This window comes from Phocoena phocoena, chromosome 1 (genome assembly GCF_963924675.1).
Source record: "Phocoena phocoena chromosome 1, mPhoPho1.1, whole genome shotgun sequence".
NCBI lineage: Eukaryota > Metazoa > Chordata > Mammalia > Artiodactyla > Phocoenidae > Phocoena > Phocoena phocoena.
The window spans coordinates 30,350,870-30,377,735 of record NC_089219.1 but is presented as its reverse complement, the minus strand read 5'-3'; the positions used below and the strand labels follow the sequence as shown (position 1 = coordinate 30,377,735).

At 51.5% G+C, this 26,866-nt stretch overlaps 2 protein-coding genes across 2 annotated transcripts in view; one reads left to right on the top strand and one right to left on the bottom strand.

Annotated features, from left to right (window-relative positions):
• The window catches only part of EPHA10 (EPH receptor A10), a 38,644-nt gene extending 31,849 nt beyond the window's left edge, over positions 1-6,795 (top strand). The window contains exons 9-17 of the mRNA XM_065877956.1: positions 2,167-2,228; positions 2,386-2,511; positions 3,767-3,952; positions 4,414-4,475; positions 4,709-4,912; positions 5,175-5,324; positions 5,541-5,734; positions 6,372-6,527; positions 6,681-6,795. Coding sequence (XP_065734028.1) covers positions 2,167-2,228; positions 2,386-2,511; positions 3,767-3,952; positions 4,414-4,475; positions 4,709-4,912; positions 5,175-5,324; positions 5,541-5,734; positions 6,372-6,527; positions 6,681-6,795 — 1,255 coding nt within the window. The remainder of the gene's footprint in view (positions 1-2,166; positions 2,229-2,385; positions 2,512-3,766; positions 3,953-4,413; positions 4,476-4,708; positions 4,913-5,174; positions 5,325-5,540; positions 5,735-6,371; positions 6,528-6,680) is intronic.
• Positions 6,796-12,144: 5,349 nt separating this feature from the next.
• Positions 12,145-25,981, bottom strand: CDCA8 (cell division cycle associated 8). Its single transcript, XM_065887401.1, has 10 exons — positions 25,885-25,981; positions 25,617-25,745; positions 23,506-23,546; positions 21,504-21,576; positions 19,397-19,479; positions 16,711-16,775; positions 15,499-15,594; positions 14,265-14,391; positions 13,428-13,514; positions 12,145-12,189 (listed from the first exon to the last, which is right to left on the bottom strand). The coding sequence occupies exons 1-10, from the start codon at positions 25,979-25,981 to the stop codon at positions 12,145-12,147; spliced, it is 843 nt and encodes a 280-aa protein (XP_065743473.1).
• Between the last annotated feature and the right edge of the window lie 885 nt (positions 25,982-26,866).

Here is a 26,866-nt window from a genome sequence, read left to right as displayed (position 1 = left end):
AATGCCTGCAGTATCCGCTCTGTGCGGTGGGCTCCTTACCTCCACTTTCCCTCCCCAGTCCATCTTGCGTCACCCAGTGGGAGCTTCTCATTTTCTCTGCCACCACTCCTCCGGCCACTCAGCCTTGCCCCCTTCATCCCTCGTTACCTCTCCCAGGTGTTCCCCTCATTCACGGAAGTCCTGGCCCTGTGCTGGATGACCTCAGTAGCCATTGGAGGACCTGCCCCACCCCTCGGCCTCTGGGTTCTTTGACTCCCTTGTTTCCGCGGACCTTCTCTCCTGTTCCATCTCAGCTGCCCTCTCCCATCTCCTGACGTGGACCTGGCCATCACCCCGAACACTGACACCAGTTCTGCTTTTGCCCTGCAGACTCCCCGTCCTTGCAGCTTGCTCCCTCAGCCATGTCTGCTGCTGCACCTGCCCTTTAACAGCAACTTTAACCCCTCAACTTCTCGCCCCCAAGTCTACACACCTGCCTATCTCTGCATCCATCCTCCCCCTCCCCCTCCTTTTGCTCTAGAGGAGGTGCCATTCTCCCGGCCAGGATCTTCTACCTGTGACCATACTTCCTACCATCTCAGGAGCCCATTACTATTGATAATGCCCACTTCTGCCCCACGATAGCTAACATTTATTTAGTGCTTAGTAAGCTCTTGGCACCAGTGTGATCAGGCACGGATGTCTTTATCCTGATTTTATTAAAGAGAAAACCCAGCCACCTGGTCCCACAGACAGAGAGTGGACCACCTAGGGAGCCGGTCGTCAGATTCCAGAGACCATGCTGGCGACCGTCATCGTGACCACTCCAGACTACAGGACAGCCTCCTCTTTCCCACTGGTATCGAAACGTGGTCATTTCTCTCCAGTCTCCCCTAACCCCTCCTCCTAGAGCCTTCACGTGACCTCGTTCCTCTGCTCCACTTTTTCTTTCCTTGCTTCCTGTGATATCGCCCGCCACCTCCCCCCACCCCCGCCCCCGATTTCCCTTCTGTTTCCCTCCAGTTTCTCTGGTGGTTCTTTCATGATCTCCTCCATGGCATCCTTCTCCTCTACCCAATTTTTAAATGGTGGGGATCCTCAGACTTGTTCCCTGTCCCACTTCTCAGGCTCCCTCCTCTCCCTGGGCAATACCCCCAGCTCCAGAACTTCTATCTCCAGAGCACACCTCTCTGCCAAACTCCAGACACACACATAGCTAACTCCCTGCTCATTGACTGTCCCTGCTTTTACCAGAGGCCCTGCAAACTCAAATGTCTAAATGAGAACTCCCAGTCTCAGTAACTGGTACACTCCACACCCTGCTGGGCAAGCTGGAACCTGAGTTGTTCCAACCTTCCCCCTCTCCCTTTCTGCCTTCCAGCTATCTCCAAGCCCTGTGGCCCTGTCACCTAAATGTGACTTGAGTTCTCTTACTTTTCTCCGAGTCCATGGTCACCACATAGCCTGAGCCACTGCCATCTCCTGCGGGGACACAGCAGCAGCTGGGGTGATCTTCCTAAAATGCAAATTGAACCTTGGCTCAAAACCCCCCAGGGGGTTCTGGGGCCTCTCCTCTGCCCCCAGAATAAAACCAAAGTCTTTATCTGGGCCTGCAAGGCCCTGCCTCAGGGGGCCCCAGATGCCAGCCTGTGGCTTTGTTGATCATGATGCAGTCCTCTGGTCCATGGCTGCCTCTGTCTCAGGAAGCCATCCTTGACGGCCCCGGCCACGTCAGATCCATCTGTTAGGTGTTCCCCACGGCGCACCACCCTTCTTTGCTTGGACCTGTGAGTGGGCTTGTGGTTCCTTCTCAATGTTTGTTTTCTTGACTAGACACAAGGTCTGCCTGTTTTGTTCAGCTGTAGGCAGGGGAGCAGCTTGGGCTTGAAGTCAGGGCATGGATTTGGGTGCCTCTGGAGTTGCAAGAATACACTGTGTCTCAAAGTGAAAATAACTAGGAATGCGGAGGCGGGTGAGGGGTTAGGTGTGGGGCTAGGATTGTATGTGTGATGTGGGGAGAGGCTTTCAGACCAGCAGGACAAGAAGGCCCCTCCCCTGGGGCACAGACCTTATCCTTTTGGAGGAACAGAGAGGTGCCGCCCTGGGTGCTGGTGAGATGGGAAGGGCTGGGACAGCCTGGCTCAAAGGATGACTACGGACCCCCCGACCCCCAACCCCCTACCCCAGGACCTGCAGCTATGGCAAAGGAGGTCGGGATGCCCATGATGAGGAGGAGCTGTATTTCCACTGTGAGTTGTCTGGGCCTGACGCGGGGCGGGGCGGGGCGGGGCGGGCACCCCCCCACCTTACCCCTCAATCCTCTTCCTTGCTGCCATTGCATAACCCCCACTCCTCCAGTCGTGGAGGCCCCTTATCCCACGCCCCTCTCTTTCCCTGCGTTCCCAGTCAAAGTCCCAACTCGCCGCACATTCGTGGATCCCCAGAGCTGTGGGGACCCGCTGCTGGCTGTTCGTCTGTTTGCCAAGGAGCTGGATGCGAAAAGCGTCACGCTGGAGAGGAGCCTTGGAACAGGCAAGCTAGGCACCCCGGAAGCCTTGTCCGTTGGGAAGCCCCGCCTCCGCCCCCTCCCAGCCGTCTCTAGAAGCCCCTCCTCCATCCCACCCCGTCTCTATCCTGTGAGCCTGCCTCCACCCCCCAAGTCCCGCCCCCATTTCTGGAGGCCCCGCCTCTACCCAGTCCTCACCCTGAGCCTCCGCACCCCCGCCCTCTCTAGAAGCCTGTCCTCCACCCTACCCAGCCTCTATCCTGTAAGCCCCGCCTCCGCCCCGCCCTCTAGAAGCCCCTCCTTCACCCCACCCGTCTCTATCCTATAAGCCCGCCTCCACCCCAAGTCCCGCCCCCATTTCTGGAGGCCCCGCCTCTACCCAGTCCCCACCCTGTCCAGGAAGCGCCCCCTCCACATGAAGCTGGACCTCCGTCCACCAGGATCCAGGGAAGGAGGTGGCAGAGGAGTCTGTGGCCCTGCCTTCCTACCCTTTGCCTGTCCCCAAGGTCAGAATTCTCTCCATTCAGGCCCTTTCAGAGCTGGCTCTGCAGAGTGCCACTGGCAGAAGTTTGGTCCCAGGCCTTCAAGGGACGATGGGGAGGGGCCTTTGCAAGCTTGGGGACCAGGCATACCTGAGTTCTAGTCTTGGCTCTACCACTGACCAGCTGTGTGACCAGGGGTACGTCCCCTTTTCTGCTTTGAGCCTCAGTTTCTCATCTGTTAAATGGGCATGATATTTGCCTCAGACAGAGCTGATGTGGGGGCTTTCCAGCACTCAGCCCAGGGCCGGGTTCACAGTGGGTGCGTGCTCTCTAACGGTCAGTCCCCTCGCTTCCTTTTTTCCTGTCTGCAAACCCTCAGCCCCTGCACTAAGGGAGTGCTTTCACCAGGAGCCTGACACTCTTCCCTGGCACTGTCAGCAGACTCGCTGGGTAGAGACCAGAAAGGGGCAGCGTGGCAGAATAGGTGTCATCGTTACCCTTCCTGGGTCACCCTGCGCCTCTGGTGTGCTGGCATGTGCAGCGTCCTCTCTTTGAGGCTTTGGAATTTCCTGCCGAAGCAGGCAGGGAGGACTCCCCATTTCACAGAGGAGAAAACTGGGGCCAAAAGAGGGAAAGAGCAGAAGCCCATGTCACACGGCTGGTACTCAGTTTACCAGGATTTGAAATCAGGAGACCCGAGTCCCATGATCCAGATAGCTGCTTTCTCCTCGGCTCACCCTGCCCAGGTTGGCCGAGGGAGCGGCCTCCGGGGGGTGTCTGAGGTGCTCTTTCCCCCCAGGGCGGTTTGGGGAGCTGTGCTTCGGCTGCCTGCAGCTTCCGGGCCGCCAGGAGCTCCCCGTGGCCGTGCACACGCTGAGGGAGGGCTGCTCCGACTTGCAGAGGCTCAGCTTCCTGGCCGAGGCCCTCACCTTGGGCCAGTTCGACCACAGCCACGTGGTGCGGCTGGAGGGCGTTGTCACCCGAGGTAGGGCCCATGCTCCACCAGTGTGGGAGGAGATGATGGGGTGGGAGGTGGAGGTGTGCTGTGCCCCCCAGGCCCTCTGCTCAGTCACGAGAGGGAGCCCTGACGCTGCCCACCATGGAGAGAAGGGCTCAGCCCTCCTTCACTGACTCTGGGTGGCCTCTCGGACCCTGCGTGATCTTTGGGCGTGTGGTGACACTCGGTGGGGTTGGCTCACTTGGACCTTCAGAGTGATCGCCCTCAGCTAACTTGGTGCAGATCCTCACCTTGGCCTTTGTTCCCCTCAGACGACACCTCTTTTCTTCAGCACAGAGGATCCTGGGCTGGGCAGGAGGGTGGCAAGACTCAGGGAGCTTGGCCTTGGTTCTGGCCTTCTCGGCGGGGTCTGGGGCCCAGGTCGGGGAGCACATGTGCTCACAGAGGGCAGCAGGCACCTTAGCGTGTGTTCCCCTCCGTGGGTACAGGAAGCACCTTGATGATCGTTACTGAGTACATGAGCCATGGGGCCCTGGACGGCTTCCTCAGGGTGAGTGGCCTGGGCCCTGTGGGGTACTGATGACCATGATATTCTTGGTCCCTCACTTTTCCCTTTGGTGGGACTTGGGGTTGGCCTCATTCCCTATAAAGATGCCCACTGACCAGGCTGACCTGGCAGGTCACATGGCAAACTGAAGCCCAGAGAGGGCCAGTTGACTTCCCTGGGGTCACCCAGCAGCAGGGGAAGCGAGAGTACAGCCTGGCCTCGCTCTCCTCTCACAGCGGCATGAGGGCCAGCTGGTGGCTGTGCAGCTGATGGGGATGCTGCCCGGCCTGGCGTCGGCCATGAAGTATCTGTCGGAAATGGGCTACGTCCACCGGGGCCTGGCGGCCCGCCGGGTGCTGGTCAGCAGCGACCTCATCTGCAAGATCTCTGGCTTTGGGCGGGGACCTCGGGACCGAGCAGAGGCTGTCTACACCACCATGGTGAGGAGCCCTTCCCTCGGCAAGCTGCCCTGGAGTCCCCATCTCCCCACATCCCCCTTCCTGGCTGTGTCAGGGTCACTCCTGCCCCTCCATCCAGTTGTCCGTGCCAGTGTGGGCCTCGCCTGCGGTCAGCCTGTGGGCCTCCCCTAGATGAGCAGCCGGGGAGACGGCAGGTGGGGCCGGATCTGTGGCTCTGCGGGTGGGGAACCCTGGCTGTGTGACCTGGTCCCTTCCTGCCCCTGACCTGCCTGCCTGCCCGCAGAGCGGCCGGAGCCCGGCACTGTGGGCCGCCCCCGAGACGCTTCAGTTTGGCCACTTCAGCTCCGCTAGTGATGTTTGGAGCTTCGGTGTCGTCATGTGGGAGGTGATGGCCTTTGGGGAGCGGCCCTACTGGGACATGTCTGGCCAAGACGTGAGTGACACCCGTGGCTTCTGCTCCTTGCCTTCTGATCCTGTTGCTCCCTGACCTCTGCCCATTAACCCTTGACCTGTTAGCCCCAGGCCCCTCTTCACTGTCTCCTTGCTTCCAGTCCTGCCTGGTCACCACTTGAGCCTTCCTTGGGATGGGGTGAGTGTGTGCATTGGGGGACCTAAAACCTCCTGTCTGCCTGCCACCCCCATGGCCTAGGTGATCAAAGCCGTGGAGGATGGCTTCCGGCTGCCACCCCCCAGGCACTGCCCCTCCCCCCTGCACCGACTGATGCTTGACTGCTGGCAGAAGGACCCAGGTGAGCGGCCCAGGTTCTGCCAGATCCATGGCCTCCTGAGCAAGATGGTGCAGGATCCAGAACCCCCGAAGTGTGCCGACACTACCTGTGCCAGGTACAGCTGTCACCTCGCTTGTCCCAGGTACATTCCCAGGTATCTCCAACCATACCAGACGTAGCAGAACTCTCACCTGTCCACGAATGCCCCCCCCGCCCCACCACCATGTACAAATACAGCTGCCCCACCTGTCCTCCCCCACCAGTCCAGGTACGACTACTCACTCAGGTACCCCAGATAGATCTAATACTCCCACCTGCCTTAGGCATGTGTAACTTTTCATCTTAGTCACTTCTGCTTGTCCTGGGTTTTGCCCCACGTATCCCAGGTACAGTGACCACATACATAAATGTGGTAATAGTCCTAACATACCTGTAGTTCCAATAAATAAGTGAAATTAGTATTAGTTGTCCCCAATACCAGTCACTTCCCAAGCTCTCCTAGGTACGTCCTACCCAAGACTGTCGCAGATACTCCCTTTACCTGGCTCCTATGCAGCTCTCTGCCAACCAGAGCATCGTGAACCCTCGCCTGCTCTGAGAATACCTAGAACCCTGTGTGAGCCAGGCTGTCGGAGGGCTCGGCCATCTTCCCCTTCTCCTGGCCGTTCTCAGACGGCCTTTCCTCAGGAGAGTGACCAGGTCTGGGCCCCAGGTCCCTGCTGTCGACTGACCACTGCGCCTCTGCTCCCCAGGCCTCCCACGCCCCTGGCGGACCGTGCCTTCTCCACCTTCCCCTCCTTTGGCTCCGTGGGCGCGTGGCTGGAGGCCCTGGACCTGGGCCGCTACAAGGACAGCTTCGCTGCCGCCGGCTATGGGAGCCTGGAGGCTGTGGCCGCCATGACTGCCCAGTGAGTCTAAGGGGCCCGGGGGCCCTGCCCCTGCCAGCATGGGAGGCTCAGCCGGTCCTGATTCCGGTTGCCTGGCTGGGCAGGGGGTGGGAGGGACAGCAGAAGGTGGGGAGGAGCCAGCTGGGTCTGACCCACCCTTCTTCTTCTTCGCAGGGACCTGGTGAGCCTGGGCATCTCATCGGTGGAACACCGGGAGGACCTCCTCAGCGGGATCAGTGCCCTGCGGGCCCGGGTGCTCCAGCTGCAGGGCCGGGGGGTGCAGGTGTGAGCGGCCCCACTCTTTCAGGCCAGGACCCCAGGGGGCTCCAGCCCCCAGCCTTGCCCAGGACCCCCGCCAGCTGCACTCCACCCGTGCGGAAGTGAGCTCCCAGAGCTTGTGTGGAGCCCCGGTTTCCTCCATTTCCCTGCCTTCTCCCCCAATTTCCCCCAGTCTGAGCACCTTGGCTGACTCAGTCCCCCTGGAAAAAAGGTTCAAAACCTGGGGAGGATCCCTGAGATAACAGTGGGAGGAAATGCAGCGTCTCAGAGACCAAGGTGGGCAGGGGCAGGGAGGAAGACATAGCTTTAAATGGCCCGATTCATGCCCTTCTGTCTTCCATACCCACTGGGGTCTGGGGCCTACTCCAAAGGGTGCCCCACTTTCCCACAGACCATTGGCCAGCAGGCAGCACAGGTCCCTGATGGATGGGCTCCTGTCAGTGCCCACAGCTGCCTGGCCGCCAATCCTGATGGGCCATGGGGCCTCAGTTCCCCGTATTCCAGCTGGGCCCTGTCTGGACACTGGTCCCGAGGCCCAGGCAGGCAAAGGTGGTGCTGAGCTCAGGGGCTGGACCCCGAGGGCCCCGGACTTAGGAGCTGATTTCTGCTTCCCCCACCCTTGAGCTGACCATTCAGGGTGAGGGTGAGGGTTCCGGTGTTCCCCTGAGGCCCCACTAGGTGCCCCCCACCCCCTTTGCTTTCCTTTTATAAACTCACCGGCAGGACATCTGGGAAGAGCATGAGGAGAGTAGTTTTCTCCCCGGGGCCCCAAGAGCTTTGCTCCCCAGACTTGGGGGATGAAGACATGACTCTCAGAGACGGAGCTTCTCTCTCTAACAGGCCGGTCCAACCCTTACCGTACAGGTGGGGAAAATAAGACCTGGTGAGGAGTCGGGGCCAGAGCTGGGGTTGAACCCATGTGCCCAACTCCCGATCCAGAGCCGAGGTTGGCTCTGGAGAGAGTCATTGGTCCTGCCCTGTGTCACCAACACTCTTTCCTGAGGCAGCCCAGGGGTACTCTGAGGTGACCCCCTCTTGCAGCAGGCTCCATCCCCTGCACCCAGCCTCCCGTGGAGTACCTCCTCCCTCTGGCCCCTCTTCTGTGGGGCTTTGGCAGAAGTAGTCGCACTGAGCTGAGTCCAGAGTTCCTTATCCAGGAAGGCTTCCCAGAGGCGGGGGTGATCGTGAGGGCCAGGGCTTTCGTGGCACAGAAGGAAGGCAACTGGGTCTGGATAGGGTCACCCCTGACCTATGCCTGCTGTGGTCTGGCTGCGTGTGGGTCGGGTGGGATGGGGTGGGAAGGAGACAAGGGCTACAGGAAGGGGCGAAGGAGACACAGCCGGCCCTTGGAGGGCCCAGACGAGGCAGGGAGGTGAACTCAGGCTCCAAGAACTACTACACGTCGCCCACGGGAGACCTTAGGGCCTGTGGGCCGGACGCTCCTGATGTGTGTATGTGGAGGGGTGTCTGGAACGGTTCCTCGGCTGAGTCTGATGCATCCGTTGAACAGGAGGAGCGGGGGGAGGGCTCTTTCCTTAGGGTTGGTGGAGTTTTCCGCAGGCCAAGACGGAGGGCCTAGGACAAGAGGAATCTAAGCAGAGGGGCCAGCATGAGAAGGAGCCTGGACGGTGGGAGATGCAGCACATCTTTGGGGAGTGCTCCGTGGTGGGGGACGGTGCCTCGCAGCAGTGCCTTTGGCCTCATTCTGCCAGCAGGGCAGGCGTCCCCCCACCCCCGCTGTCCAGCTCCTGAGCACCTGCCCCAGCTCAGTGTCCTGGGGGGTGCTAGGGGAGGCCGAGATATTTCTTCTACCTGTGACAGAGCTGGAGGGTCCCTTGCCGGTGCCCTCCAGGCCCTGCCCCGTGGGAAGTCTGGACAGGACATGCCAGCATCCCGTGGAGGGAGCCTCATTCCCATCTCCAGCCTCATCAGTCACGCCCTGAAGGTCAGAGTCCCCTCCTCCTCCCCCCGCTGTTCTGCAGAGTCCCCTGGCTGTGTTGGCAGGACTTTGGTGTCCAGGGTAGACCTCCCTTCCACTGAGGAGTGAGGTCCCAGCATCCTGATGGGTCCCAGGCCTCAGCCCTGCACAGGTGCCGGCAAGATGCAGGCTGACGGCTCCCTGGGAGCCCTCTACAGATCTATTTTTATATGGACCTTATTCACTGGATAGAGAGGTGGCCTGCAACCCCCCAGCACCCATATCTGAGCCCATCCAGGGAGGGAAGGGGCTGGTTGGTGGGGGGGGGGGGAGTGGTTCCTTTGACTAATTCTGGAGGTGTTTTTATAGTTCTTGGGTTCTATATGCAGGACAAAGTAATAAACACTTGTCTGGTGTGGTGCCTCTGTCAGTGACAGTTGCTTAACTGTTAAGTAACTTGTGTGGGAGGGTCTTGCCCCCCCTGCCCCACCACAGGGGTCTCCAAAGTGTGTGTCTGAGATCTCTGGGCAAGAGACACATTTAGGAAATAGATGACAGGACAGTGTGATCAGGGTTTACCCTAGGGGCGAGCACTGGGTGGCTTCCCCGAGGGGGCAACACTCCGTGGAGGTGCCATTACTCCGTGGAGGTGCCATTGCCGGAGATGGACCACGTAAGGGGAGGGGGAGCAGGTTAAGCAGCGATGTGGGAAATGACGAGCTCGGTCTTGGACCAGGCTGCAATGTGTGTCTGACACTGTGAATAAACGATGCTTAGGTGATGTCCTAGCACAGCCTCCACAAGAACTAGCTCTTCATATGACTAATTGAACCTAACTGTTCATAAGGCAACACATTTGGACTTCTTTCAACAGGACGTCCCAAGTAGGGCTTTTGGAACGATCGGGGGGGCCTGTAGGGCAAAGAACGAAACTACTGTTCATTGGAAACTCCCCTGGTGAGGGGAGGGTCTCATCCTCCCTTCAGCTCAGAGCAGCTCTGCTTTTATTCGCTTTATACACACAGCAGAGGCTACAAAGTAAACTGCTCACGGGGATGAGGTAAGAATTCTTTTGAATGGGAAGAGGTCTCTGAGGGCCAAGGAAAAGTGCTACACAGCTCCTCTGACTGTGGCCCGTGTTGCTAGATATTTTTGGGTGGCTAGTGACTATTTTTGTGAAATCTCACGATTTTTAAATTGTTAGCAATTAATTTGAAAAGACAAAATCCAAACAGTGAGAAGCGTTTGCGGCCCTTTTTGGTCTGTGGGCTGGCGGTAAGGTTTGAATTTTCTTTGCCGCATGCCAGCCCTGTGATAGTTCAGCCCATGCCTTAAATCCTGGGATGGGGAGCTCATTACTGTCTCCAAGCCAACTCTTATGTGGAATGAAGGACTGCTCCATCTTTGTCATGTGACTGGTATCTATTAGGGACCTGTTACATACTACACATGCCCTGCAATTGGGTCTAGGCAGTAGTGCAGTTGGATCCAAACTAGGGTGAGGGTGGCTTTGAGTAAAGAACGTTGGATCCTAAGTGTTTTCTTGATGTCAGGCTCTACTTAACAACAGTGTACCAGACGATGAAGGAAAAGGTAGAAGCCTCAGCTTTGGTGACTTAATCGCTTGAAATGAGTAACCTCTACTCTAAATGCTGTCACTGACTGAAGGGCCTTCTCCCTACTGTCAACACCGATGACCTGCTGAACCGTGGCCCCAGTCTGTCTTCTCTTCCGCCGTGAGCCCCACGTCGATCGTTTCGGCGAAGAGCGATTCCAGGAAGGCAGATCTGCCAGAGCCTGGAGCTTGGGAAGTGAGAAGCACGATCACTGAATCACCTGGGCCCCTGCTTTGTCCCTGGCCAACGAGACTTGCTACACAAGTAAACTATAGATACCCTAGATACTGTGCCTCCATGATGTAAATTTCTAGCTCATGGAAGGAAGATGATGTTGGGGAAAAGCTTCTTGGGCTAGGTTACCCGTGACCTGGATCTTGGGGAGAGGGCCCCCTCTTCAGGTATCAGAGAGGTTCTGCCTGAAGTAAAGGTTTTCGCATCTTCTGAGGAAAGTAGCTGCTGGCAGACCCCCACTCCAATAGCTGCAGCTCCAAAACTGTCTCTGGTCCAGGTAGCACAGCTTGGAGATGACAGGCAGGCGGAATTATCAATTAAAAACAAATCCACAATTTATTGAAAACAGGTACCTTTCAGTAGCTCTGATTAGAATAAATCAGCTTACAGATACCATGACTCAGGAAAACAGTATGTACAAAAGTGTCAGGAAAGGGAGAATAAAACAACTTGAAAAGAACACATCTTGAACAGGACTGGACTAGAATGGTCGTGTAGGAAAATAATACAGAGTACAACAAAGAGCCATGCACAGAACACTGTGCTCTCAGGCTTGGGGTGGGGACTCTCAGCTCCCACGTTCTCAGACCACATCTAATGATTCTTTGGGGCACAGGTGCTGGCTGGAGCGCAGCCCACGTGACAGCCCACGCCAGGGCAGAGGCCAGACGTGAGGAACGAGGCCACCAGGCAAGCTACGCCCACTCCCCCGTGACCCTCAGAAGACAGAAGTGCTCTCTGCAGTCTACAGGCCCGGGGGGGACACAGGGCCACGGACAGCAGAGGTCCTCTGTGGCCAGTCATGTAAAAGCCCCCGATTAACCTAAACCCTACAGTTCCCTTATCCAGATTCCCACTAACTGGACTAACCAGAGAGGCAGAGGAGTAAGACATGGAAGCTGCCCACAAACCAAGTTTTGGTCTTTGGTAAACAGGGATAATACAAAATACTAGTCTACGAGTCAGCTTGAAACCAAACTACTGGGCATGGCAGGTGTTAAGATTGCAGAGCCCTGTCAGTACCCACCACAGGAGGGAGGGGATGTGTGCAGGAGGGGAGATGTTTCCTCCTGTGGTCACTGCTGTGACAGGTCCTGGCCCCATCTGCACAGTCCTTCCCAGCTTCCTGGAGCCGCCCTCTCACGGAGCTCACTTCTCTGAGCCTAGCTCCCAGCCTCAAGCACGCACAGGGCGGGAACACCAGCTGGAGCGGGCTCTCCGGTGAGGGCGAGTTGGCAGTCTTCCCGAGAACATGAGGCTCCCCTGTGCAGCCCCAGCTGGAGTTAGGGCAGGGCGAAGAGGACGTGGAGCTACAGCAGGCAGAGGCGGCAGCTCTGAGAGCAGGAAGGAGAATTCAGTTGGGAGAATGGCAGGAGGTTTGGACTGTATGGACACAGAGGCAGTGTCTGTCATCTGGGTTGGGAGGTGCCAATAGCAACATTTCCTGAATTCTCCAAGAGGAACGCTTCTCCCTGCTCTGGAACTTCACATTCAAACAGACAATAAGCCGAAGGGAAGAGGTGTCTTCAGGGTCCCAGAAGTGCCCATTGAAGGTCCATCCTGTTAAATCTAGCTTCTTGGACTAGCAGCCTCATTTGTGAGTCCGTATGCTGCTGCAGATTTGAGCAAGACGGCTCTGAAAGGAAGAGGAGAGAGGCCCTTTAGAGAGGATGAAGCTGGGCAGGCTTGCCCACTTAGCACATAGTCTACTCAGGTAGCACTGGCTTTGGGGCCGGGCTGGTCTGAGTGAATCTCAGCCCTCCATCCTCTATTGGTAACATGAACAAACTAACCTTTCTGGAAGGCAGCTATGCTCTCCTCTATACCACCAACGCAGACCGAACTAACCTTACTGAATCTCCATTTCTCATCTGAACAAAGGAGCAAAATACCATCTCAAATGAGACAGTGAAGGTATAATTTGGGAACAGCAATGCTGTAGGTCCAGCTAGATGACGGATGTCACCAGATCCGGGGGGCTGGGCATGTGCCTGATCTCAGCACCGGCCTCTGTTCTGTACAACATGTTTGGGAAAGTAGCTCCGCCCATCCCCTTACTTGGATGTACCCTTCACAGACCTCCCCCCAGAAGCGGGGACCTACAGCAGTCACGTTTGCACTAGGTGTTCCCATCCACCAGCCAAAATCAAAGCGGAAGGGACCGGGGAGGCCCGTCTGACCAAAGCTGAGCTAATTCAATTCTTCCTCTTGAGAATTTAAATAAGACTGAAACTGGACTGTCCGCGTTGGGCAATGGAGCAATAGAGTCAGAGCTGGGCGTGTGGCTACCCAGATCCACATATTGACTCAAGGTAAGGGAGAACAGAACCAAGAGCCTCGTGGCGAAGGTTACCCGCTGAGTGGGGGAAGGACGGGGTGCAAGAGAGGTGAGAGCACGGGCCCCAAAGACAGAGTTGCTAAAGGAGCTGGTGCACCAGAGCGGAGCCCCATCCACTCCTGGCACTGGTGGTCCCACCACTCAGAGGGCCTGCCTGTTCAGTGCTTTCTTAGATTCTGTGGGATTCCTGGTAGCGAGCTCCTCACCCTGTTCCCGAGCTGTTGTGAGGAAGTTTCAGTTCCCGGGGGGTCAACTGTGCCCTAACATACAGGCACCAACTGCCTGAATGAGGCAGGATTTGATTCTCTTGTGGAAATTCTGTGGCAGGCACTCTGGTTGGACCAAAACTCAGCATCGATTTAGGGACAGAATTGCTGCTCAGTAAGCAGGACAACAGTCAAAATCCCTTGGGGGAAAGAGGCCACACAGTTGTAAGTGTAAAGCAGCAGGCCAGACCCAAAAGGCAGTCCTAAGTACGGCTAAACCCAGAAGGCTACTGGAGGCCTCCTGTGTGTGGAGAGGAACCCGAGACTTACAGAGAGCTTCTTAATGTTTCCCAAGGCCTCTGGATCCAGCTGTGCGATATCAATCCTCTGCAAGTCACTGGCCAATAATCGCATGCTCTGTGTGGAGGGGAGAGGGTTAAAGTGGCACGTCCCTCAGGGCGGGAACCTCCACCCAGCAGCCCAGTGTGCTCCGGGGCTCCCTTGATGTCCTGCACTTGTGGAGAGGGATGGCAAGGCAGGCAGGAGAGGAGTTAATCCGAAAGAGACAGTGACGTCGGTGTTTATCACTGGGCCAACAGCTGGACCAGCTGAGTATAAGGGGTGCACGTTAGCTTAGAAACGCCCTGCAGACCTCATCTGAGATAAACCAACCCCTCCGTCCCAGGAGCCGAGGTCAGCAACTTGCTCTGCCTGCTTCAGACCCCTCGAAGCTACAGAGTGGAAGACACAGCTCGAGCTCCCCTTTCCAGACTAAGCACACACGCACCCCGATAGTACCCTCCTCTGCACGCCCTTTAATATCTCCCTTACTGCACACATCTCATGTTATAGTTAATTGGGAGCCTAGCTTGACTACTGAACTGCTCCTCAAGGGCAGGAATGTCTTCTACATCTTGAACCTGCTACAAGACGGATGGGCAAATGTTAGTGGATGAACAAATGAAACCCAGAGCTGGGCAAGGATCTTCCCAGTCTGGAGCTCTAACCTGCGAGAGGAAATGGTTCTGAGTCCTACAGATATGTGGATATCAGAAGCCATGCAACCAAAGGGACTTTGGGTTTTGGGAGAGAAGTGGGTGATGGACAAGAGAAAGAAATGCTGAGTAAGCAGCACGCCATGGTCTGATCGCCTTCTGGAACACTTACCTCTCCGCCTCCCACTGGCACAGTGAGGAATATCTCTTTGCTGTCAGCAAGAGGACTGCCATTTACAGAGACATTGTAAATCCGCTCTCTGGCTGCTGGAGTACGCAGGCCTGGGGTCTTGAAGACCCTATAAAGTGGGAAAATCTCTGTAAAGATGGCTTGGCAGACTGAATGACACCAGGCGCTACGAATCCTTCCAAACCCCGTCTGGCCTCAAGCTGCGGTTTTCAAATCACACATTTCTAAGAAGGCGCATTCTAAATTTAGGGTTAAAAAGCAGTATTGACTAAACAGCTGGAGGAAGGAGGCTGAGATAGCAAACATACATCTAGCGAGAGTTAATTCTTAGCCATGTAAATGTTAGGTCCAAAGCTCCATATGGATACCTGTCATCCATCCATCCATCCATCCATCCACAAAGTCAGAAATAAACTGTGGTTAATATATTTCCAAGAGTGGCTAAGCGCTTCCATCAGGAGGACTTTTCCAGGGTCAAAGTTGGATGATTCAGAGATTACGTCATTATATTAATTCCCAAAGTGACTTTCTCAAGACCTTTAAAATGCTGCCATCTATTTTTCCCTAAATGTCTTTTACTATATACTCATGTAAAAAAAAAAACAATAAGCAGTTAAGGAAGAGAATTAGAAGTAGGAGGTAAGTCTTCCTCACTCTCCCCACTCCAGATAACCACTCTCAGTTCCTTACGCGTCCTTCCAGAAACTGGCTATCAAATGGGGTCATCTAGGACACGCTGCCCTGCCACCTGCTTTGGAGATGCTTGTGATCATGAAGCTCTTCCCCATCAGCACATGCGGATGTACTTATTTAATGGCTATACTCCACGTCCTATCTAGTTGACCAGCACTATGGAAGGGATTAATTTATGCTGTAAGAACATCCTTGTTTATACTGGTCTCCCAAAAGGTGGTGTCCATTTTCACTCCTACCAAGAGTATGGGAGAGTACCTACCAATTTAAAATAAACTTGATCAGAATCGGAAAAGACCAAAACAGTCACTAGAGGCCTCCTAGTCATCAGAGACAGATAAAGAATCATTTTGTCACCAAAAACACGCAAACCTACACTCAGGGGAGAGGCAAACATTAGGAAACCCAGGCGGTTACCCTCCTCTGTGAGGGCTTCCCGGTATCTTCTTAAACACCCTTCTTTTCTGGCAAACATCAAATGTTGGGCTCCCACAAAAATCCAAGTGCTGCTGTCAATACTCACCTTGAGTCAAACCTGGGTGTTGGGCCCGGAGTTGGTTTCACCATAGACAACTCCAGTCGGCTCACAGCTGGGGTAACAGTGGCACAATGGTTTGACCTACAGGTGAGACATGACCATTAGGTACGCCAACTCTCAGGTCCAGGGATGGCAGCCGCAGAGGCAGGTAACACTGACCATGTCAGAGCCTATCCTGGGCACGTTACACACATTAGCTCGTGCAGCCCTCCTAACCACCCTCTGAGAAGCACCATGATCCTCATTTCCGGATGCAGAAACTCAGGCATATTGAGTTAAATAACTTGCCCAAGATCATACAGCCAATTAGGGCAGAGCCAGAACTCCGAACCCAGGCCGCCTGCCTCCAGAATCTGACTTATCAATCAAGCTAACGAATGAGAGGAAGGAGCCAGCCCCTCAGCACCCTGCAGGCCCCCTAGCTGGAGCTCCTGTCCTCCTGCCAGACAGCTCCCACTGCCCAGGGAGAAATGGGAGGAGCCCACCGCTTCACAGACACACGCCCCAGTGACTACTTTCCTGAGCCTGTTAAGAGGCAGCCCCTCCCCCCAACTCCCAGCATAAAGAGTTCCAAGTCTACGGTGACTCATTATTTAGCAAGAACAGGAGGAATCTTTTTTTTTTTGCGGTACGCGGGCCTCTCACCGTTGTGGCCTCTCCTGTTACGGAGCACAGGCTCCGGACGCGCAGGCTCAGCAGCCATGGCTCACGGGCCCAGCCGCTCCGCAGCATGTGGGATCTTCCCGGACTGGGGCACGAACCTGTGTCCCCTGCATCGGCAGGCGGACTCTCAACCACTGCGCCACCAGGGAAGCCCGAGGCGGAATCTTTTAAGAAACTAACTACAGGTAGGTGACAGCCACTTTGTGACCGACTGTGGGTAGCTCTATACGTGGACTGTCAGGTAACTGAACAAAATATGCAGTGCTTACTCTGTGTTTCTGGGTCTTAATCTCCTCATTTGCATAAAAAAAAAAAGGTGGGGGGGAAGATAGAGAACGTGGGCAGAAGAACCAGAAAAGGTGTTGGGTCAGACGGTTTCTAGAGGCCCCTCCAGCTCGGATACTGGAGGATTCGATGATGTGAAGCTCAACTTGAACACAAGTCACAAAAGCCCTTTTACCACCTATTTCTGCCATGATGAATGTGGTTCTCCAATAAAACCAAAAACACATCTAAATCTGGAAAACCTGTTACCTTTTACTTTTGCCTTTTCCTTGTATGGACTGGGTTCTCTTCTTGGATGGAGGACACCTTTTAACCTGAAGTCACAGGCAAATGAAACTGAGGTTACAAAAGGCCCTGCAAAGGGGAAAGGTAAGGGAGAGGGGTACCAGCTCTGGAAAAGAAAACTAATACCGAACATCAGAAGGTCTATCTCACAGAATTCACAGTGACTTAAATAATTCTCAACATAATTGATCAACTAAGAATCTATACTGCCTGAGTCTTCAGAATAGAGGCCTTTGACTGAGAGTAAAGTAAGTGTCTTCTGGACTGAGTACAGCCTGGCTGGTCTCCCCACCCCACTCCCACCCCCTCACAAAGTGCTGCTGTGACGGTCACTAAGGGCACCCAGGTGCCCAATCCAAGGAACCCTCAGCAGTCCTCACCCTTGCTGAGTCCTCGGAGGTACCTGACAGGAATCACTCTTTACCTGCGGACACCCTCCCTTGTTTCTAAGATCCACCCACCTCCCCACTTCTCTGGCTGGCCCTCTGCAGGTTGCCTCACGAGCTCCTCTTTCTACCTTCCCTCCTAGGGTCCATCCTCAGCCTCCCCTCCACGTTCTCCCTGTACAACCTCATCGACTCCCTCGCTGGGACAACCACCTAAAGATCTGGGAGTCGTTGTCTCTCAGTCTCTTACTTCTGCCTGAGCTCCAGGCCGAGATTTCTGTCAGGGCGAGCTGTCCTGGAGAAGTACTGAACACTCAGCAGGCCAAACAACTGACACAGGGACTGCTCCCCTTAGCCCTACCCCAGCACTCCTCCTCCTCCTGTGCCCCACATGCCACCGGATGGCAGTTCCCTAGACTAGAAACCACCTAGCCGTCTCTGGTCCCTCCTTCCATCTACCGATCTTGCCTACTCTCCATTAGAAAACTTATCTCAGAACCATCCCTTCTCTTTTTACAGGGTCAGTGCCTCAGTTCAAGAATTACAGCAGCCTCTGCATGTAAATCAATGAAGTTAGAACACACCCTCACACCATGCACAAAAATAAACTCAAAATGGCTTAAAGACTTAAACATGAGACATGGCACCACAAAAGTCCTAGAAGAGAGCATAGGCAAAACATTCTCTAATATAAATTGTACCAGTGTTTTCTTAGGTCAGTCTCCCAAGGCAATAGAAGTGAAAACAAAACTAAACAAATGGGACCTAATCAAACTTACAAGCTTTTGCACAGCAAAGGAAACCATAAAAAAAAAGGAAAAAACCTACGTAATGGGAGACTATATTTGCAAATGATGCGACAGACAAGGGCTTAATCTCCAAAATATACAAACAGCTCATACAACTCAACAACAAAACACAAACAACCCAATCGAAAAATGGGCAAAAGACCTTAATAGACATCTCTCTAAAGACGACATACAGATGGCCAGTAGGCACATGAAAAGACGCTCATCATCATTAATTATTAGAGAAATGCAAATCAAATCCACCTCACACCGGTCAGAACGGCCATCATTAAAAAGTCTACAAATAAATGCTGGAGAGGGTGTGGAGAAAAGGGAACCCTCCTACCCTATTGGTAGGAATGTAAGCTGGTACAGCAACTATGGAAAACAGTGTGGAGGTTCCTCAGAAAACTAAAAGATAGAATTACCATATGATCCAGCAATCCTACTCCTGGGCATACACCCGGACAAAACTGTAATTCAAAAAGATACATGCAGCCCTATGTTCACAGCAGCACTATTCACAATAGCCAAGACGTGGAAGCAACCTAAATGTCCGTCGACAGAGAAATGGATAAAGAAGATGTGGTACATATATACAATGGAATACTACTCAGCCATAAAAAAGAACAAAATAATGCCATTTGCAGCAACATGGATGCAACTAGAGATTATCATACTAAGTGAACTAAGAGTCAGAAAGAGAAAGGCAAATACCATATGATATCACTTATATGTGGAATCTAAAATATGGCACAAATGAAACTATCTACAAAACAGAAACAGACTCACAACATAGAGATCAGACTTGTGGTTGCCAAGAGGGAGGGGGGTGAGGGAGGGAAGGACTGGGAGTTTGGGATTAGTATATGTAAACTATTACATATAGGATGGATAAACAACAAGGTCCTACTATATAGCACAGGGAACTATACTTAATACCCTGTGATAAACTGTAATGGAAAATATATAAAAAAGAATGTCTCTATGTGTATAACTGAGTCACTTTGCTGTACAGCAGAGATTGGCACTACACTGTAAATCAACTAAACTTCAATTAAAAAAAAAAAAAAGAATTACAGTAGCCTCCTGAATGGTTCCCTTGTCTCTAGTTTTTCCTCTCTCCCATTTATCCCGAATCCTATTCTGAAATACCTATCTGGTCATGTCATTTACCAAGACTTACCTCATGAAACTGCAACTTTCAAGTTTGGCACACAAGACCATTCATTTTCTGGCCCCTGCTCTCCCCAGATCACCCTCACAGTTTACACCCCAGCCATACCAAACTGCTTCCTGTTCCTTAAAGGGCACTTTCATTCCTCTTCCTGGAATTCCCTTCCCTTTCTTCTCCAGCTAGTGAAATCTCACTCATTTTAAAGGCTGTGCCCAAGGGTGCTGGGGGAGCATACTGTATTTTAAGTATTTCCTTTTTCTCCTGACAGGCTCCAGCCCTGAATCTGAATGCCTACTTACTCTTGCAGTTTGAGGATTCTTATTTTCATTTTCTTCCTCTTCTTCTTCCTTTATCATGTCATCCACTTGCATCACCTTTCGTGCTATAAGAAAGTTTTAACAGAGTGATATTTCTCATGGGAATAAACTTTTATGCATTCACATTTCTTATAGGAAATAAAACTTATGCACTCTTAGGCTGTAATCAAGAAATAGATCCAATATAAAGATGACTTTAAAAAAAAACAGAGGGTTTAGACAAAAAAGAGGGTCTCAAGAGTGGTTAAGAAACCCCATATAATGCTTTGTACGGCAGCCCAGCATTCTGACTAAGAGTGCAGACCCTGGAGTCAGACAGCCTTGAGCTTGAGGCCTGGCCCTGCCTCTGACTCGGTCACATGGCTTTCATGGTGATCATCTAAAAGGGAGGAGCCACTTCATAGGGATATGATGAGACCTGGAATGTGTGCTCCACAAAAACACGGTCTTTGTTATTCATCCCAAACCCTAGAATTGCGCCTACTGTATAAGTGCTTATTAAATATTTGTGGGACGAATGAATGTAAAGTCCCTTGGATGGTACTGAACACACTATAAGTATTACTATTTATTATAATAAAATACTATTTATAAATAATAAATTATTACAACTATCATCTTAGAAGGAAAAGGGATATGAGGGATGTTTAGGATGGATGATAACGGAGGAAATAATACCAATTTTTAATATTTAAGGGGTTGTCATATGGAAGACAGCTCTATGGGACCTCAAAGAGCAGAACCAGTATCAATATGTAGATACCACAGGAAACTCTGGTTCAAAATTAGAAAAAACGTTCTAACCATTACAGCTGTCTATCGATGAAAGGTAGTCTCACTGCTAAATATGTACAACCATGGGCTAGAAAATCCCAAGCAGGGATTCCATAGAGAAATTTAATTATGGGAGGAGAGATCAGACTTAATGACTTTTAAGCTTTTTTTTTTCTCCCTGACACAAATAAGAATCTAAGTATATTTACCTTAAAAAAAAAAAAAAAAAAAGCTTACAATGTAGTTGAAGTCCAGTGGTCGAGAGGACACAAAACCAGTTTCTACTGTTGTTTGACCTGGGTCCCAGTGTGTTCAGTTCCCAGTGGTGAAATCGGAAGACTAGCCCCCCACACCCCCCACACCAAATAAGAAAAAAAAAAAAGTGGAATTCAAAAGAGAAATTGGACATTACCTAAATGTAGAAATAACCCAAAGCGACCTAACAGATTGCAGATTTGCAGCTAAGGAACTAACTCTAGGAACACCCAAGTCCAATTACGTCACAACCTTGCTGGGGCAGGCCTGGAATATGACACTAGGAAAGTGAAAATCCCATCATGCTGTCTTCATGCTACAGGACAACTCTGATGGAAGGCAAGCTGGAACAAGAATTGGACAGTGTTTCTGGCTTGGCCCAGTGGAGAAGGTGCCTGCTTGGTGGGCAGCCCCAAACTCCAGGTCTTGGGTCAGGTTCATCCTCACTGGAGTTGGATGCATTGAGCTACTGGAGCTTAATGACAGTGACATCACGTCCATAACAGAACTCACCCTGGCCTGAGTCTATGCTCACTAATTACAACCCAGCTTCCCCCAAACTTACCCTTTAAGATAGTGTTTCTCAGAGTGTTGGACGTGTATGTGAGAGAATTTTCCACAGATGGGTCAGTGAATTGAGCAACATGGAATGACATGCTTAGACAGTTGGTCCTTTCACAATGCTCTTTGAACCCTTCTGATCACATCAGGGAGAGTCTTGGCCGGCACTAACGTGTCTTGTAGCACCTCTCCAAACCTTGCTCACCTCTCTAACTCAGGGAAGCAAGCAGGCAACACTGTTTGGTTTCCAGCACAGCTTTTGTTTTTCTTCTTTCACCTTCACTTTAGCTCACACATTGGTCTAAAGAGTTCAGTTAGTTATCAGTCCTGCATATCATTAACTGAATGCAGAGGCTAAAATCAAATTTTTGGATTTGCAAGACTGAGGACCAGGCATTAGAGGGAAGAGGTTCCTCCAGTGAGGTCTCCCCAAGCAGCCAGCCAACCACACTAGGCCTTCATTCTCTCAGTTCAACAAGGGGTTTTGAAAAGTACTCACTTTTGGCAGATTTCAGGGGTGTCTGAACAGCTTCTGCTGTTAGTTTGTTTATTTCTGTGATATCCAGGTCAGCCTGTAATGAACACAGCCAGAAAACAAAAGGTATATTCCATCAAATATGAGGAACAATATTTTAAGATTAAAAACATAAATTAAAAAACATATTCTTGGGACTTCCCTGGTGGCGCAGTGGATAGGACTCTGTGCTCCCAATGCAGGGGGCCCGGGTTCGATCCCTGGTCAGGGAACTAGATTCCACATGCATGCCACAACTAAGAGCTCGCATGCCACAACTAAGGAGCCCATCTCCCGCAACTAAGGAGCCCATGAGCTGCAACTAAGGAGCCTGCCTGCCGCAACTAAGACCCCACACAACCAAATAAATAAATAAATAAAATATTAAAAACAAAATAACCCAAAACATATTCTTTGATACATACAAAAGATTGTTAGTTATAATACAAAATATTGAACTTCCATAAACCCACCATACTAACGAAGGCCTAAAACATTGCCAATTACTTGCTTCTAGGCTTTGTATTTTTCCCTGTTCTATTTCCTTGCCTCTCCTCGAAAGGTGACCAGTCTCCTAATTCTGTCATTCCTTAGAGATAACCACTGTCATCATTCCATTTGCTTGAAAGAAAGTGTGTGTGTGTGTTTCTCCACAAATGTGTATGTGCTTAAACAATATTTTGTTTGCTTTTGTTTTTGATCACTATTCGTGGTTGTAGTTAATTTGTTTTCACTGCTATGTAATATCTATCACGATGGATTTGTCCAATCTCCTCTCAACAGTATTTTGCTATTACAAACACTGTTACTTTGAACTGTCTTATACATGTGTCTGATGCACACCTGTCCAAGTTTTCTCTTGGCTATATACTTAGGGATGGGGCATTACAGGGTTGTAGGGTACACAAGTGTTCAGCCTTAATATTATGCAAAATTGTTTTCCAAAGTGATTGTACTTGTTTACATGCCAGGAGCAAACAAGTTCCTAATGACCCATATTCTCTACCACACTTGATGCTATGTCAGCCTTCTCATTTTTTCCCTCCAGCTTTATTGAGGTATAACTGACAAATAAAATTCTAACATATTTAAAGTGTACAAAATGAGGATTTGTGATACATACACATTGTGAAGTGATTACCACAATCAAGTTAATTAACACATTCAGCACCTCACATAGTTACCTTAAAAAAATTTTTTTTTATTTTTTAAAGTCTAGAGGGCCAAAAGTTTTTCTACTATGCCCCTGGGGCCTTCAAAAAGGCTTCCAGTCGCCATTCTAATTAAATTTGTTCCCAGTGGTAACTATATGTATGGGAATAGGCAAAAGCAGGCATGGTTCACAGGCCTTTTCTTGCAGGGCATGTGTAAATACCAGAATAGTCGTTACAGACTAGGAATGACACAGGTTTCATCTCTGGGCTGGCAGAGACTACGTGGAGTACTCAGACGAGGATTCTGAAGCTGTCAAGGCTTAGCTTAGAAAGTGCTGTGCTAGACAGACGAGTGCTGTCTGAAATGGATGATGGAATGGAAAGTGGCTACTGAACATTTGAAATGTGGCTGGTGTGTCTGAGGAACTGAATATTTTATTAATTTTAATTAATTTAAAGAGCTACACGTAGTTGGTGGCTACTGTTAACAGACAGTGCAGACCTAAACTCTTTATTCTGCCTCATCTAGCAGGCCAGGTCACCGTGTAATGATGCAGGGGCTTAAAGGAACTTGGACTTTAGGCTTCCTACTTCCCCTGCAAAGGTCCGGGCAAAGAGCTGCAAGGAACCTGCCAAAAAAAGAACTACCTCTCTTTATAAACCTTGAAATTATCTGGGCTTCACGTACTCAGCATTTGACAACTATAATTTTTTTGTTGACACAGATACTTCCCCTCTGGAACCTCTTCCACAGTCAGCACCACTGGTTGAATTTTGTGAACAGACTAAACTTAAAACTAACCAACAGTTCAAAAATAGGAGAAGTCACTTACTGTTGCTGCTTCCTCCAGCGCCCGCTTGTTTCCTCCAAGGGCTTTGAAAAGAACGTTTTGTTTAGTTACTATCAGATTCTAATAACTTAAATAATAAACCGTCCTCCCTAATATGACCACTTACCTTTCTTACACTTGACCAGATTAAGCCCTTGATCCAACACTCAGGAGCCTTTACAACCTAGTTTAATTTCTCTCCAAGCTTGACTGTTCCCCTCATGGCTTATTCTAGGTTCCACCACACCAAAGTGCCTGTTATTTCCCAAATGTGCCACTGTCTCTCATGACTCAGTGCCCTGGTACTTATTTCCTCTGCCCGAAATAATCCTCTGCACCCAAAAAATTTCTAATTCATACTTCAAAACTCAGCTCAAACCCAAACTCTGCTTATTTTTCTCTCTCAGCAGATCGCTGCAATGTGCTGAGTTAGTTGCTCACTATTGTCACATCCAACAACTACTCAAAGCTGTAAAAGTGCCCTGCCTTGAACTGAACTCTTTGAGGACAGAGATAACACCCATAGCTTCTGGCAAAAATATGTCACACAGGGCTTGCCTGGTGGCGCAGTGGTTGAGAGTCCTCCTGCCGATGCAGGGGACACGGGTTCGTGCCCTGGTCCGGGAGGATCCCACATGCCGTGGAGCGGCTGGGCCCGTGAACCATGTCTGCTGAGCCTGCGCGTCCGGAGCCTGTGCTCCGCAATGGGAGAGGCCACAACAGTGAGAGGCCCGCGTACCGCAAAAAAAAAGAAAAAAAGTCGCACAGTAGGTATGGAGTAAATGTGTACTGAATGAAGAGGTCTTTGCAGGTTTAGATGTAGAATAAAAACTTAGGTTAGGTCCTCCGGCTGGAAAAACTGGTAGTATCTCCTATAATAGTTAAGAACTCAGGCTTTGGAACCAGAATGCCTAGGTTCAAGTAGACTCTGTCACTAACTAGCTTATGAGACTTTGAGCAAAGTAAACAATCTCTGTGCTTTAATCTCGTTGTCTATAAAACAGGGATAATATTAACAATTAATATGGTTGTGATGAGGATGAAGTCAGTGAATATATGGAAAACACTTGTACAGTGCCTGTCTGCCATAGAAAGCGCTATATAAATGCGCTCATTGACCACTACTCTATTCTCTTTTGTAGTACTCATAATTTAAAATATATAATCATGTCCAAATTTTAAAAATGATCCTTCTCTACTAACTTGTAAGTTCCTGGAGGCACGGACAACGCCTGTTTTATTTCCCAATGCATCTTCAGCACCTAGCACTGTGCCTAACACATGCTCAGTGAGTATCTGCAGAGATGCACAAATAGGTTAATAAATAAAAGGGGAAGTCAAAAGCATCACTGAACGTCTATTATGTGAACAGAACATGCATTTCTATCCAGGAAGGAGGCTATATACTGGGTAATTAACAATAAGGAAAATAGTAAAAGTAAGGGTGACCCAGCAAAAGGACAGCCTTTTTGCATTTTCTTGGACATTTAGCAAGGGGGTGGGCAACAGGCTGGGATTTTTCTCTGGCCAGGAAAACCCTTGAGTCCTGGCACTTCACAATTTGATATGCCCATTTTTAAACTGACATTTTCCCTAAGCTGCAGGAAGAGCTGCTTGGGATTATCCTTCCAACGGAGGTCTGGTAATAAACCAAGCCATTCACTCATTCATTTTCAAATGGTTGGATAAAATATCCCCCCCCGTCCCCCCCAAAAAAAGTATTTCATGACACGTGAAATCTATGTCAAATTCACATTTCAGTGTGTCCATAAGTAAGTTTTTATTGTAAAACAGCTATGCCCATTCATTGCAGCTGTTTTGGAACTATAACAGCAAAGTTGAGTCGTTTCGACAGCGAACCCTCTGGCCTACAAAGCCTAAAATATTTATTATCTGGTCCTTTAGAGAAAACGTTTGCCTGCCTGCAAAGGTAGATGAGGGTAAGAGCTAAGGAGAAAAGCAAAGCCGGGAGGTGAGACAGGGAGTGGGGGGAAGGAGGAGGGCTGCAGTTTCCTGCAGTGATCTTGGAAGACCTCACTAAGAAGACGAAGGCTGCCATGGTAACCACAGAAGGGCTCCAGGCCGAGGCCTGGGGAAAGACTAGCAGCTCTTACCGAAGTAGTCGAGCCAGTTCATCTCGCGCAGCGCCTTGGGGAGTCGCAGGATCTCGATGTTGTACAAGTTATCCATCTCCTTGAGGAGGTTCTGCCTGTCTGACTGAATCTGCTTGGATCGTATTTGCACTGCGAGAGGGCAGAGCGGACGGGACACGGGTCACCCGGCGGGCGAATGCGGCCTGGAATCCGTGCTGCCAGCGCCCCAATCCGCCAGCACCCCGCGACTGCCCCAGGTGCTAGCGACCACCCGGGCTCCGCCCCTTACCTTCACGGTCGAAGTCCTTAAGAAAAGAGGCGAGCTTTCGGCTCCGTACCGAGCTGGTCTTGGTCACCCGACTGCCGCCCTTCCTAGCCGGAGCCATGGCGCTTCGATGGAGGCTGCGGGGAAAGGGGGCCGAGCCACAAGGCGTCAGCGGTGCAGACGGGCAGGGACAAGGGGCCGCCAGGGTGAGGGAGAGGGCGGAGGGCACCCCAGGGGCTTTGGAGGGGGACTCCTGCCCTTCGGGGCCTGGGCATAAAAGATTTGCGAGGCACCCACCTGTGGGTCCCGAAACAGGGGCTGAGAAAAACCTGGCTGCTTCAGCCGAGAGGGAGCGGCTCCGGGGCTAACTGGACGTGCGACCGCCGCCACCAAATTCAAACTGCCACAGGCTGACCAATGAGAAGCCGCCGTCTTAGGAGGATCCCACAATAACCAATCACAGGGAAGCTCTGCGATCAGACAGCCAGTCCACATGTAGGACTACAGTACCCAGAAGGCATTGACGGCATATTCTCGCGACTCGGTAGCCATGTTGGGGCATGCGTAGAGAGACTCGGAGGCAGGCTGGGGCCCTAGGAAGGTTCTTAAACTTTGATTGCTTTAGCTTTAAGTTTTCCCGCTGGTTTAGGGAAAGCGACCCGCAGCCCCAAGGAGAGGAGACAAGCTTCTGGCTCTGGACGCACGGATAGGCCCGGGGAACCCGCAGTCTAAAACAGGAAACTGCCCGAACCCGGACGAGCCTCCTCCGAGGGATAGTCCGGAAACGCTTCTCGAGGTGGGAAACAAGGGTCCTGCCTTCCGAGAGCCCCTCTAAAGGTAAGACAACGCCTCGCGTTAGAAACTCCTGTCGGGAGGAGTAGACGGCCCTACCTGAGGAAACGCTGTTCTCACCTGCGAACGGAAGTAACTCCCACCCATGACCCGGTCCTTCCCGTATCGATTTGGAACCCTAATGCGTTTTTTGTTTTTTTGTTTTTCCTCTCCC

Excerpts from the sequence above, each read along its gene's own strand:
- CDCA8 (XM_065887401.1), bottom strand. The coding sequence starts at position 25,981 with ATGGCTCCGGCTAGGAAGGGCGGCAGTCGGGTGACCAAGACCAGCTCG. Across the intron at positions 13,515-14,264 it reads TGCCAGTGGGAGGCGGAGAG|AGCATGCGATTATTGGCCAG; the intron begins GTAAGTGTTCCA and ends CCCTCCACACAG. Across the intron at positions 12,190-13,427 it reads GAAACATTAAGAAGCTCTCT|AGCCGTCTTGCTCAAATCTG; the intron begins GTAAGTCTCGGG and ends TCTTCCTTTCAG.